The sequence below is a fragment of the Biomphalaria glabrata genome, chromosome 18 (genome assembly GCF_947242115.1).
Source record: "Biomphalaria glabrata chromosome 18, xgBioGlab47.1, whole genome shotgun sequence".
NCBI lineage: Eukaryota > Metazoa > Mollusca > Gastropoda > Planorbidae > Biomphalaria > Biomphalaria glabrata.
The window spans coordinates 11,484,813-11,499,102 of NC_074728.1; the positions used below are offsets into that span (position 1 = coordinate 11,484,813).

General features: G+C 37.6%; 1 protein-coding gene across 1 annotated transcript in view; it reads right to left on the minus strand.

Moving 5' to 3' along the window:
- LOC106072740 (uncharacterized) overlaps window positions 1-14,290 on the minus strand; it is a 74,596-nt gene that overhangs the window by 41,072 nt on the left and 19,234 nt on the right. The window contains exons 5-9 of the mRNA XM_056017868.1: window positions 12,738-12,887; window positions 11,026-11,090; window positions 8,904-9,014; window positions 3,663-3,838; window positions 2,343-2,500 (exon numbers count right to left, since the gene is read on the minus strand). Coding sequence (XP_055873843.1) covers window positions 2,343-2,500; window positions 3,663-3,838; window positions 8,904-9,014; window positions 11,026-11,090; window positions 12,738-12,887 — 660 coding nt within the window. The remainder of the gene's footprint in view (window positions 1-2,342; window positions 2,501-3,662; window positions 3,839-8,903; window positions 9,015-11,025; window positions 11,091-12,737; window positions 12,888-14,290) is intronic.

A 14,290-nucleotide genomic window follows, 5' to 3' on the forward strand; every position in this document is an offset into this window, starting at 1 on the left:
TACACCATTAAAATCTAAACATTAATTCGAAGTCGAATTATATTAGAGATCTTCATCTAAGGTGAGCCAAATAATGAATAGTTGTTTGTGTGAGTGTGTGTGTCCGGTGTACAGAATAGAGAAAGTGTTGATGGTCTATTTGTTTTTCTTTAATGTGGATTATAAAATAATTTATGTGCATTCTTAGCACTGCCAAATCAAACTAAAGCTTTCTAAGCTTTCATGTTTGTGGAACAACACTATTTCAATATTTAGGAAGTATTAGAATATTTTCTCTCTGTGATAGTTGCGCAACTTAAATATCGTATCCGAAATAAGGTATTTTTTGACAAAATGAAATGCCGTGTTTTAAGGTAATATAATCTGGTCTCAGAAGTTGTAAGCGCTCTTCCAATGCATTTCCAAAAAAATCTATTTCCTGTCACTCTGTATTCAAACGACTAGCCCTCCGACAATATAACCATAATAATTGGACAAGTGAGAGTCGCAGTCTTCCTGCACTGCGTATATTATTTAATGGCAGCGCACTTGGCCATTGTAGCGAAGATCCCCTATTTCAGAAGATAAAGATGAGGCGCGTTGGCTGAGTGGTAAAGCACTTGGTTTTCGAACCAGGAGTCACGGTTTTGAATCCTTGTGAAGACTGGGATTTTTAATTTCAGGATCTTTAGGGCACCTCTGAGTCCACCCAGCTCTATGGACACTTATTTAATCCTGTGTACCCCAAGGGTAGTATAGGACCACAACCACACCTTTCCACCGAACTCGGTTCTGAGCAGCTTTGACTGACCTCCCCAGGTTTGTTTAGGAATTTCCTCTTTCTCTGTAGATTCCTATTATGTCCCTGCCTAGCATCAGTTGGTTTTCGCAAGGTGTATCCTAGCCAACTCCATATTCAAGTTGTCGATGTCTTCGGATACGGGTTTCTGTTTGGTGCTCTCCCACAAGTGAACAAAAGATATCTTTAAGGGACATGAAGTTTCCAGTATCCGGCGTGTTCAAATTACATCATGATAATCCCCAATATGAGCAAATAATAAAAGTAATTGCAGTGCAGAGAGTAGGAAAGATGTTTACGAGGGTCATGAGTTTTTGTGACTCTTCGTGTATCGGGGCCATACAAATGGACCGACTTAAATTTTGTGTAAAAGATTCGTATCTTGTTCTGTAGAAACAGTGCTTGGGAACGCCCGATTGTTTCTAACTTATCTTTATTAATGCGATTTTATGTATTGTCATCAGTTCCACTAACCCTACTGCCCAGATTGGTCAAACGGTCTGTGTCGAGGATGTTCTTCCCTTCTGTACAATTGCGCACTCTTGTTTGTTATTGATTCTCATAAATTCGTTGGTTGTTTTTTTTTGAGGGGTCAGTAAGTCCAGACTTTTTTGCTTCTTCTGAAAGTATGGTCGATTCGGTTCAAGTGTGTGTGTGTGTGTGTGTGACAGAAAGCAGAGGTTACTACTACTATATGTGATCTTCGTTGTCAAAGATGTCTTGTCAGAGGCGCAGTTAGCCATGTGCATGTGGTGCTGGCCGCACGGGACCCAAGTGGAGATGGGCAACAAACTAAGGACAAACTTTCTCAGTAAGAACAGAACATTGTACATACATAACCAACATCAACAAACATCTAAAACAAGGACATGTTTGATATCTTGAGTTTTGTCAATAAAAAACAAGACATTGTACATACATGACCAACATCAACAAACATCTAAAACAAGGACATGTTTGATATCTTGAGTTTTGTCAATAAAAAAAAACAACAGCTAGATAAATCATTTCCTAATATTGTCTTTATTTGACAATCGACAATGCGGTAACTGTGTCTATACACGATAAAATTATTGATAGTTTTGCGAGCAAGAAAGCATTATTTGAAGAATCTTTTTATTAAATAGTTTTTTTTTTCTTTTTTTGTTAATTAGCATAACTTTTACCACGAAAACACATTAGTTCAGTAAAAAAAAACGTCTTTTCGCTATTTTATTTCTTTTTTTTTTATTAAGGAGGGTAGGCATCACGAGGCGCGGCCGCACTGGACATCATATACCCTAGCTACGCCACTGTGTCTTTCTCATGACCCAATTCACAAAATTGGAACGTAAAATGAATAAAATGCAATATTATTAAATAATACAGATGCAATATTATTAAATAAATAGAAATGCAATATTATTAATCTTTATGAAATGAAGTAAATGAATGTCAGGCACGTGTCCCAGTTAAAGGTATCTGCGTTATTTTACTTGTTTTACACTAACTGCATTCATACTTCAGTTTCCATGCCAGACAACCAACAAACCTGACGTCTGCTAACTCAAGAGAAGTTTATTACCTCCACATGTATATGTTAAAGAAGAGCTCGTTGGGCGGCACCACAGTCAAAGAGCCGTCGCCAAAAGCGATCTTGCCACAAGTTGAAGGCAGCATAAGGTAGCACGCGCAGGGCTTGCTAGCCCGGAGGGCGTAGTGCTCTTTTGGGAAATTGTGGAGCTGTGGGGTCATTTCAAAACAAAGTGAATTAACACCATTAGAAAAGCAACAACAACAAAAATAATAGCACCATTTTTTTATATTTCCAACAGAAAAACAATGACAAGAGAGACAATACATATTTCCCATGAAAGAATATTAATCGAGAATCGCCCACAAAAATATTCATACATCCTATGAAAGAATATTTATAAAAATCACCAACAAAACTCCATAATGACTTTTCGCTTCATGTTTGAGGGCTAAAGCACTTGGCTTCCGAGCCGAACAGTCTGGTGTTCGAATCCCGGTGACAACTGGGATTTTGAATTTTAGGGCTATTAGTCCACACAGTGCTAATACGTAAATGCTTTCATCAAGCCCTGGCTATAATACAAAAAAAAAACAGAAATGGATAAGTGGTTTGAGTGCTGGGACAAGTCCCAAAAAGCCAGTGGAGTCTGGGAGCGCATGAGGCGCCCTGACCGCACTTCCCCGTGGTGGAGGTTGTCCAGGCCTGAGCAAGCTATTATAGCACAGTGCAGGACAGGCCACTGTCCTGTTGGCTCATATTTCTCGCGGCTATGGCCAAATTTTGATTCACGGTGCCCCCGCTGCGGGGAAGAAGAGGAAACCGTGCCTCATATTCTGTTTGACTGCCCTAGACTTGCTGATCTCCGTCTCTACAGTTCTGGGAAACGCAAAATTCTCGACCTGTATGGCGACATTTATGCACTACGCAAGACAGCAGGGTTTCTGTCCAGGGCTTTTGCAAGAGAGGATTTGAGCCTCTCAAGCCCTCACTCTAATGGAGTTTGATGATGATGATGAATAGGTAAATGACATGACACCATAGTTAACCGTCGACCAAATAAACAGTTGATCTTTACATCACAAATAGGTAAATTTTTACATCACAAGCCACAAATGTATGTGTGTGAAGATGTGCTTGCCAATGTTAACAGTGACGTTACTGGACAGTTTGGGGGGGGGGAGGGGTGCGGGCCTCACCGGTGACACCCAAAAGAAAGAAAGAAAGAAAGAAAGATAGATAGATAGATAGATAGATAGATAGATAGATAGATAGATAGATAGATAGATAGATAGATAGATAGATAGATAGACATACAGACAGACAGACGGACGGACGGACGGACGGACGGACAGACAGACAGTTACGTACTAAAATCCTGGTTCCAGGGTCCAGCATCGAGACAATATATTTGTCTGATTGATCTACGCGGATGGTGGTGTTGGGTTCACTGGAAATCACGATAGCCAGGCGGGTGTCCGATGTTCGAGTCCCTCTTTCAAATATGATGAAATAGCGTCCATATGTCTCCAGCGGAAGAGCCATGTCTAGAAGATATGTTGTTGTTTTTTTTACATAAGCCACAAAGTGAGATGTAAAATAAATGTATTGCAACTCACAATATTTTGTGATTGTTTAAGAAACTTTGCGGACAAATTATAATAGTTTAAATATTTGAAAGTCTTGATTTCAGCATATAGAACTCTGTTCCTGATTTGCTGTCTAATACACAAAGAAAACAAGCAAAATATATTTCATAATACTTTTTTAAAAACTTATATAAAGGGGATAACTTCACAGTTACAGACACACACACACACACACATATATATATATATATATATATATATATATATATATATATATATATCAGTCAGTAATGTACGAATTATTTCTCTTTTTTCGATATCCAGCTATATTAATTAATTACCGCTATTTAATTAGCTAATTTGTTACTTATGTTATTGATTCGTATATTGTCTTTGGCAATAAATAATTGTGCTAAGTTTAAACTTGGAAAGTGGGAGACATATCGTGTGCAAAATTTCTATTAGACAGACAGACAGACAGACAGAGTGAGTTGTTATAAGCTGTGTAACAAATGCTCAATAAGAAACATTTATTCTTTGAGATTGCATTGCGATACAAATTAAACAGCTCATAAAAATGTCGCGATGTAAAAAAAAAAAACAGCAAATAATGTTTGTAAAAATATAAAATGGTTTACATGCTTCGGATTTTCCTTCAGAGTTGAAGGAAATCTATTTCCTAGTCCACCCGCGGGAAGTCGTGGGATGGCAGCAGACAGGGGATGAACCCGGGACCATCAAGACGACCATACGACAATTACATGTGTACATTTGTTGGGAAGATTAGTTAACAACATTTGTTAAGCAGATTAGCTAAGTGCACTAGTGAGCACATCAGTTACACGTGGAGTACTGTCACATCCTTGTACGTAGACAGCTCAAATTACGTCACAAGTTTTGACACTTGGAATGGTTCAAAAATGTCAGACAGACATTGATAGAAAAGTAGTTCAAGGCTACAGCAAGGAAATATAATTTAATATAGGTCAAGGGAAAAAAAATACACAAAGAAAAAAACAAAAGTAAGACAAGGTGAAGGCTGTTGAGGTGTTGTGACAAGTCAAAAACTCGCTGTCAGAGTCACTCTAAATTATCACAGCATTAATTATTATTTTTCATTATTTATTTATTTTATTTTAATTATTTCCCCATCCTACCCCCAAATTCTTCACCCACGCCACCTTTTCCGCTCCAGGCTAGACTTAGTTGACCACATTGGAGATAGCTAGGCCACGTCTTTCGAGTTATCTTCCCTTGACCGGGGCAAAGATACGCACAGACTTTGATCTTATCGACAGGATGTCTGACGGCCGCGGTTTACACCACCTTGGTTTGAATGCAAGCTAATCCTTCTCCCCCCCCCCTTCTCTCACGTCTCTCTTTGATCTAGGAGATTACTCGAGTCAAAGTGCCTCTCGACGCTCCCATCTTAAGTCTAATTCACCCACGTGTAAGATAATGCTAAGCCTAGGACATTTCCTGCTTCCGCTCGCATTTTCCAGGCCTATATAAAGTAGATCCAAATAAAATCAGACTCTTTCGTTCTCATTCGAGCTGAGCTATCGAGTCTGGACTATATCACTTATTCTTTCTCCTAGAGGAATACCCGGTGCCTCCCTCAGGTGTCTGCCTATTTATCGGATTACTTACCTGCCTATTTGCCTACTGGCCTATCTATGTGCTTAGTGCTAATCAGCGCTGCACCTGCCTAGTTGCTACCAAGAATCAACTATTGCCTATTTATCGGATTACTTACCTGCCTATTTGCCTACTGGCCTATCTATGTGCTTAGTGCTAATCAGCGCTGCACTTGCCTAGTTGCTACCAAGAATCAACTATTGCCTATTTACCTGCCTAATTATTTGGCATTGTCTGCCTAGTCAACTGCCTACCTATTAGCTGTATGCTGAGTGCTGTTCAGCACTGCACTCTCCTACTGAGATTGCCTAGTTATTGGATCAACGATCTGTTTACCTGCAGCTGTGCTTAGTGCTATTCAGCGCTGCACTTGCCTACTGAGATCTACTCAACTCTACCACCTGGCGCTATCGGCATTGCCCGCCTATTCGACAGCCCACCTGTCAAGCTATTAGGCGCGACTTCCCGTAGATTCAGATCTGTGTGAGACGTCATAGCTACGCCAACCCTCTGCAACTCACTGGACATATCCTGTCAACTACGCTGCCCACGGCAGATCAGCTCTGCCCGCAGTAACCTAGTGCCCACGGTAGCCGGCCACTCGCCCTACTGTGCCCACTACAGATATTAGATTTTGGGGATTGAGACTCCACAAGAACTATATCACCGGCGTCCCTCTATCCGCTAGAGCGCCACCTCCAGCTGCAGAACCTCAAGCCAGGACACAGCCAGCTGCGACATCAACAGGAATACCAGCTAAGTCAGAGGACAAAGTGACATACTCTCTTATTAGGTGCAAGAGTGATGATTAAACATAGAATATACTAGAGATAGATGCAAACCCTCCCCCTTTTTATTCTTATATGTATATTTATGTAAATAAATATTCTTCATTTTTAACTTTTGTATCTATCTTTCATTGCTTTGTCTCGTTGCGTGTCTGCTCCCGATTCATATGCTGATAAGTGGGGGTGTGATTGCTTTAAAAATAATCATCCCCTAGACATAAAACGTGCCAAACACACGTCACATTTCCCCACCTGTCACAGGTGTCATGGTGTGACGTAATGGTTCTAGTTGATTCGATGAAGGGCTATAAAAAAGGAGAGAAGCTTATTTGGTGACGGGTAGGAGCCTGGAACTTTTTGGTTAGAAAGTAAGATCTAGAAGGCGGAAAAGAAAATGTTTTGAAGTAAAGATTGATTATTATATTTATCCTTATTACTGTTCCTATATCTACTATGCATTCGTTGTTTCGAATTTAAAGCTAAACGAATTAAACTAAAGAAAAGTAGATCAGCTCTGTGGCACTTCATGCATTCTCAAAGTGTTTGAACTAGAAGTATGGCCCCTCCGAATCCGTATAGGACACAAATATATCTCATCAAGTAAGACAAACAAAATAAATTCGCGTCAAGTATATTCATGAGTCCATTTGTGACACACAATACTGATGTACATTTATTCAATTAGTTAATTGATAGTTGGTGATTAATTATTTTTGTTGACACCGAAATAAAGGGAATAAATTCTGCTTAGTGAGAGATGTGGATTTATACATGGATTTATTCCCATTATTACGAGTGACACTCTTTTCCTCACACTTCCCATTCTGGGATCAAGTTGACAGTTTGCAAAATTATTCATAGTCGATGACAATACACGAATCAATCCAAAAATTAACCAATTAGTTAATCATTTATTTAATCATTTACTACTGATTAATTAGGTTTGTTTTAAAAAGCACAAAGAGAACTAAACCATGAAATTTTCAGACAAATGGTAGTAATAAGCAGTTCTTTCCCTTTGATAAATTTTGTTTTTTAAAGGATTTCTTTTTTCTAATGCTTATTTAGATTCATTTTTTGACTAAATTAGACCTTAGTTACGTGCATTTGTTGAGTACATTATTTAGGTTTATTAATGGAATCCAACTTCTGGCCTTCACGTGTTGCTCAGATATTGAGTCCGGCGGAACTGTTCTCACTAACAGGGCAAAGACGAGTAACTGGCGCCTTAACCAGTAATCTTCGAGCAGGAGGGGCAACTGATGTGTGGTGAAATCGTTCCGACCACAGCTAATGCCCAGGGCGGCCCAGGCTAATTTCCATGAGATGATCCATAGTCGCATTGCGACTGAAGAAGGCCATAGTAGTAGTAGTATTTACGGAGTACATTAGTAACGTGCACTTTGGCAAATCTGCACAAAGACATCACCTTTTTATTTCATTTAAATAATCTATCTATATATATATAATTCTCTTCATGGCTCAAGAGTTTGGACAAGAAGTAAAGGAAAGATCACTCTTTCATTTTATCAAGTCGGACTAGAGTTACCCTTCGAAAAAAAAAGAGGGGTGAGAATAAGTAGTATTCACCCGTCACAGAATAGATGGGCCGGACTTAATCGTTGTGACCAAGAAGACATGGAAAGATAACTTTTTTATTTCTACCACACGTAGTTTTAGAAGGGGGGGGGGGAGAACAAGTAACCTAATCTGTATTCACTAAATAGCAGGGCCTGCCTCAACCGTTGTGGTGCCCTATTCGAAACGGATTTTGCGGGGCCAAGTTTGGGTAGGGATACGCATAATAAGTGAAATAGAACAGTTTGTATTAGAAAATGCATTCGTCTTTGCATTTTACTCATTCTTTACTACGTACAGAACTACTTTTATGAGCCTTGCGTGTAGCGAAGTCATAAAATTTCATTTCCTACATAAATCACGCTCAATAGCAAGAATTACCTAATGTTTCAATCTATGTACGAGTAATTCTTCATTAGTTTGAGGCGCGAGAAGCTTCTTTCACTAGATTACACTATTACGGGTAATGCATAATGCTGTTTTTATTTAGGATTGGCGTTTCCCATATTGAATGACACCCCAAAATGACATATTTTGTCTATATATTTCAAGAGATTAGTATGAGTTTTCTAAAGATTTTAATAATTTCCGGAGGTTTCCATGACTTTTTCGTATATTTTGCAATTTCAGGAGATTTCAAGGAGCTCCTGGTAAGTCAAGAGGCTGCGGGAATTCTATTATAACTTATAAAATGGTTTAATTTAATAACTTTACACCTAGAATTAGCGCATTTCCTTTGAAAGTGCGGGACCTACTGCGGTCGCATAGGTTGCAGTGGCCTAAGGCCGGCCCTGCAAAACGCTAAGCCGTGGGTCGACTAGTAATGTAATATTTTATTTATACGATTAGGTCTTAATCGGTGTGAAGTTTGTCTTAAATAAGTAATTAATTTGACTTATTCGCTGATTAATTTGACCTAATTGCTGTTTGGTTTAACCTAATAGCTGTTTAATTTTAACTATTTAATATGATGTATGTCCTAAATGAGATAACTTCTCGGGAGCATTCAGGTGCATTACCTGAGATGTAGTCAGTATTTTTTTCCTCTGCGCATACAATGACATTGGGTAAATAATTGTTACAACTTCCTGTGATGACACCGAAAGAATCGCTTCCTGACAAGTGTGTTCCTGACCGTGATACACATTGAAACAAGAAAAACATGTTTAAAAACACTTAAAAAAAAACAAAACAAAGCTTACATTGATCGTACGTGCATCAATTAGTTTGGATCAGCCATGTAATTAAATTTGAAATAGATCTAGACTAGAAATATAAAAGCATTTATAAAATAAATTTAAAAAAAAAAGGAAACCACCTGAATTCAAACTTGTGGGCTAATGCCTTCTCGGTTAACGAGGTAACCACTATGCTAGCGAAGAGTCTATGAACATGTAAGACTGTAAGATAGTATAGTTATAGTTTTTATTTCATATTTGTGCTCACTAAGCCTCAGACGACAGTCCAATTAACGGGACTAATTAAGCTTATACCACCACATCAGTCAAGTGCTATTTCTTTCCCTGTTTCAGATGCAAAGTAATTTATTTCCAATAGTTAATTAACACATTTTTTGTAATTCATTCTTGTGTTGTCAGGAAAAATAAATAATTGTGCGATTAGGTGTCGATCAGTGTAGGAGAAATAACGTGTACAAACTTTTGGCTAGACAGACACACAGACAGATTGAGTTGATATAAGCTTTGAAATTTAAAAAAACAACATTTTTTTGGTAAATTTAACCTCTGCAGTTTTGATCTTGATAATAACTCAGCTGTCCTAGGCTTCAGGTAAGTAATAACAGGTGAAAGTTTCGTATGTTATCGTCCGCGGCAAGAGGAAGAATTAGTGAAGAGTGGTCAGGACCAAAGATTACATAAATATATATATATATATATATATATATATATATATATATATATATATATATATATATATATATATATATATATATATATATATATATACTAGACATATGTTACCCGCGACCCGCGGGTCTTTATTTGCGCATTACTGTCGATATAGTCACAATTAAACGAAATAATAATGTAAAAAGTAAAGCGAATGTGTCAATGTAAAAATAGTGTGAATGAAGCTATCAAATCAAAATAGCTAATAGGCTTAAATCCATTTTTTTTTTCAAATTAAAACATTTGCTTGTAGGCCTACATATATTTGAGTAAAATTTGAGATGAATAGACTTAATTTTGTATGTTCATGTGTTAAAGTATAAAGTAGATCTTGAGTTAGATCTACACTAATCTAGAGTTAAAAATTGGCTTTTATAGAGTTCATTCTGTGTTGCGCAAGCGTTACCTTTTTTCATGAATGAATATAGGCCTATCTCAACACGGCTACGCAACTTTAGTGAACAGCGAACGAATGTATTAAAAATGCTTTAGAAAAACAAATTTGAATGTTAGATTGATTAAAATATCAAATGAATGGACAATAATTAGTATGTTTATGTGTTAAAGCACAAAACTATCTTTGCGAAAAGAAGTTTTATCATCTTAGAGTTCAATAAGAGTTTTAGACCTAGACCTAGGAATAGACTCAGTAGAAGTAGAGAGATGTGTTAATGTGTAACCAATTAGTAATGTCTAATGAAAGAATGTTCGCCAGGAAATCTGTAGTCACAGATATCAGGAACTAATTTATGTAAAAAATGCTTTTGAAACACAAAATTGGAGGTTAATTTTATTACATAATAAAATCAATGGATCTTCTTTTGTATTTTCATGTGTCAGAGTAAAAAGCTATGTGAGCAAAGTGTATTTCTTAAAATTAGATCTAGGTCTAAATCCTTTCGATATTTTCTCATGTCAACATTGTAGACATGGCCTAGATCCATAAAATACTATAGCTTTAATAGAGTCGGACAACTTTATTTTTTTTTAGGGTCTTAAGTTTGTTTTAGGGCTACAATACATACACTACGGTCTAAGTTAGTACCCAAGAAACATTCCGGCCTAGTTTTATCAAGATTGGTCAAGCGGTTTTGATGTCTATAAGTAACATACATACACCTCACATTCTACTTTATAATATAGATATTGGAGGCCCTAAGTGACTGCCTAGTTTGCCTATGCCTAGGATGGGTGGCCGCCAAAACATTTCTGTGAATATTGTTTAACTTACCCGTTAAATCAGGACTTTTTCTCGGGGCTTTGTAAGAACATTGCATTAAGTTAAATGCCTGTTCTCTGAAACAAAAGGCAAGATACTTGAGGTAATTTTTTTTATTTTTTTAAATTTTGAATTAATTTTTGCTTCCGTGATTGTGTAATACAAATCTGCAAACATAAACTATAATTACACTTATCCTATTTCTGCTAATAGACCTTACAGTAAATCCTTTACAAAAATATACTCCAATGAGGGGTTCTAAAATTGAGAGATTTCTACAGTAAAAAAGATAAAATAGTTTATTCATTTCATTATGACATTTGTAGACAACTAAAATATTTTATAACGGCGCCAAATGTTTATGATCTTCTTGAAGTCAATAAAGAGAATGGGTTTTTACAAGGCTATAATAACCAAGTTCACTAGATAACGTCCTTTCTTCTTGGTTTACAACCCACTCGTCACTTCCCGCAAGTCTCTTAACTCCCAGGTACCCAACACTTGACCGTGTGTCCCGATTGACCACACATAGTAACCGTGTCACAACAAAGAGGTATTTGGAAGCTTCAAACCGCGCTGAGGGGGGGGGGGTTAAACTCAAAACCCCTTTGGCTAAGCTCATAGCATTTTGAGTGCTTAATTTGCCTTTTTTTTATATTGAATATGTATTTTCTAGCTTCAAACCGCGCTGGGGGTGGGGGTGTTTAAATTAAAAAACCCTTTGGCTACGCTCATAGCATTTTGAGTGCGTAATTCGCTTTTTTATATTGAAAATGTATTATCTAACTTCAAACCGCACTGAAAGGGGTAATTTTATTTTTTTATATTGAAGAGGTGGTTTTTAGCTGCATACCCCGCTGGAGGGGGGTTTTAAACACAAAACCCCTCTTGGCTACATTTAAAGAATCTGGTGACTGATAAATGGATAGTCATATATGGAAGAGGGGTTTTATCGTTAATTTCGGAGGGTGGAATTTGGGGATTGCCGTCTGCATTGTTTTTTTTTTTATTGTTTCATAGAAGAGGAGGATTTAACTGCAAAAACCCCTGCAAGGGGGTTTTAAACTCAAACCCCCCATGGCTGCGCTGGGGCAATTGATGGTTTAGTATTAAAATCTCGTCTAAAATAAAATCATAGCAAAAAATTAGTCATCAAACACCGACTCCCCAATTCCCCTTGCGGGTGGGGGATTTCATTTTGGGTGGTGGTGGTGGGGGGGGGGTTGATTGAAGTAGTTTCTCATATAGCGTGAACTGCAGTGCTGCACTACAATAGAATATACTACTAAATGATTTTTTTTTCTTTTTAAGGAAATGTCTTTTTTTTCTTGAGGAATAAGAGAATAAACCTTTACAAGACAATTAGATCAATTAGATATTCATTATAAGGCCAGGCTCACATCTAACTTCACATTCACTGTCACCTATCCTTTGGTCTGCTGGGGCACCACACAAGATCGGTCAACCTTCTTTCTCTATTCTTCTCTGCCATTTGTCTTTGATAGAATTTCATGTTGGTGCTTTTTCTGCCTGCCTTTTTACCTGCTTGGGTGGGCCACTTCGGGGGCCGAATTTGAGTTTGTGTTTCCACACTAACTGTCTTTGTAACCTTGTTTGCTTTCACTAAGCTTTTTCTTCTAAGGTCTTAGTAATGTGAGGACAATCGTCTTCCCTTGATGAACCTCTTTAAAGTAACGTAAAATGCTTTTCGTTAAACGATTTACTTGTCTAGTATGATGGTCATTATCTCTCCATCTCTGTAGTTCGAAGACATAGAAGGTATTCGCAATAGTGCTTCTGTTGGATTAAACTTCAGTCTAACGAAAATTGTATTTTCATTGATCGCTGACAGGAAAAGAACAAAGCCACCGTACCTGTGGAAGAAGAAGTAAAATATATATATTTTAAAAAATCTTTCTAGTCGACCGGCGGCGTAGCATACTTCCATAGGACCCGCGCTAATTCTAGGTGTATAAATTATTAAATTAAACTATTTTATAACTTATAACAGATTTCCCTCGGCCTCCTGTCTATTTACCAGGAGCTCCTTGAAATCTCCTGAAATTGCAAAATGTACGAAAAAGTCCTGGAAATCTCCGGAAATTATTAAAATCTTTTAAAAACTCATAAATATTTCCTCAAGTGTATAGAAAAAAATGTCATTTTGGGGTGACATTCAATGTGGAAAACGACAATCCTACGCGAGATAAAAAACGACATTATCCCGTAATTTCAATGGAGTTTTGTGGTAAGGCGCTTGACAGTATGGACAACACACCCGCCATCTTGGAACCTAATAACGAGCCTAAGCCCAAGGCTTTAACCGAACAAATCCCTTGTGCAAAACGTAATAAGAGAGAACGTAGAGGATGAATACGAGTTAAATGTAGAAGAAGAGGACAAAGAGGCTTCCTTTCACCCATCGTAACAGGCAATGTTAGGTCATTGCATAATAAGATGGAAGAATTAACAAGGCTGCTGTGAACATCTGTATCAATTTAGAGAGTGTTCCTTAAATGTGTTTCATTGAAACCTGGCTCAATGATACGATACCCGACTCTTCTGTTGATCTCGATAAATTTTACGTTTATAGAGCAGACAGAACAATTAGTAGTTGGAAGTCAAAAGGAGGAGGACTCGCAATCTATATAAACAAGGAATACTGCAACGCCAAGAATGTGAACATCAGAAATAAAATTTGTGACCCTAACATTGAATTTATGTGTGTCACACTTAGGCCTTACTACTTGCCTAGAGAATTCACCCAATCGTGTGTTTTTGTTGTGTACATACCACCGACGGCTGACACTGCGACTGCGTCGGAAGTAATTTTTGATGTGCTTCACAATGTACAATCAAAACACCCAGACTCTGTTTCTATCGTAACTGGAGATTTTAACAACCTGAATATTGTCAACACACACTGTCAAACTATTGCCAGTACGTCTCCATCCCCACAAGGCAGGGTAGAACGCTCGACAAATGCTACGTAAACATTAAGCAGGCTTACAAATGTAAAAGTTTGTTCCCACTTGGGGAATCCGACCATATCATGACACATGTTATACCTAATTACAAACCTACTCTTAAAACTACAAAGAGAGTTATAAAAACGGTCAAGATGTGGTCTGAAGAAGCTGTAGAAAAACTACAAGGATGCATTGAGAAAACTAACTGGGAAATCTTAATAACAGAAACTGTTAACTCGTATCTATCTTTCTGCGAGGATTTAACAATTCCAACAAAAACAATACAAGTCTATGTAAACAATAAGCCC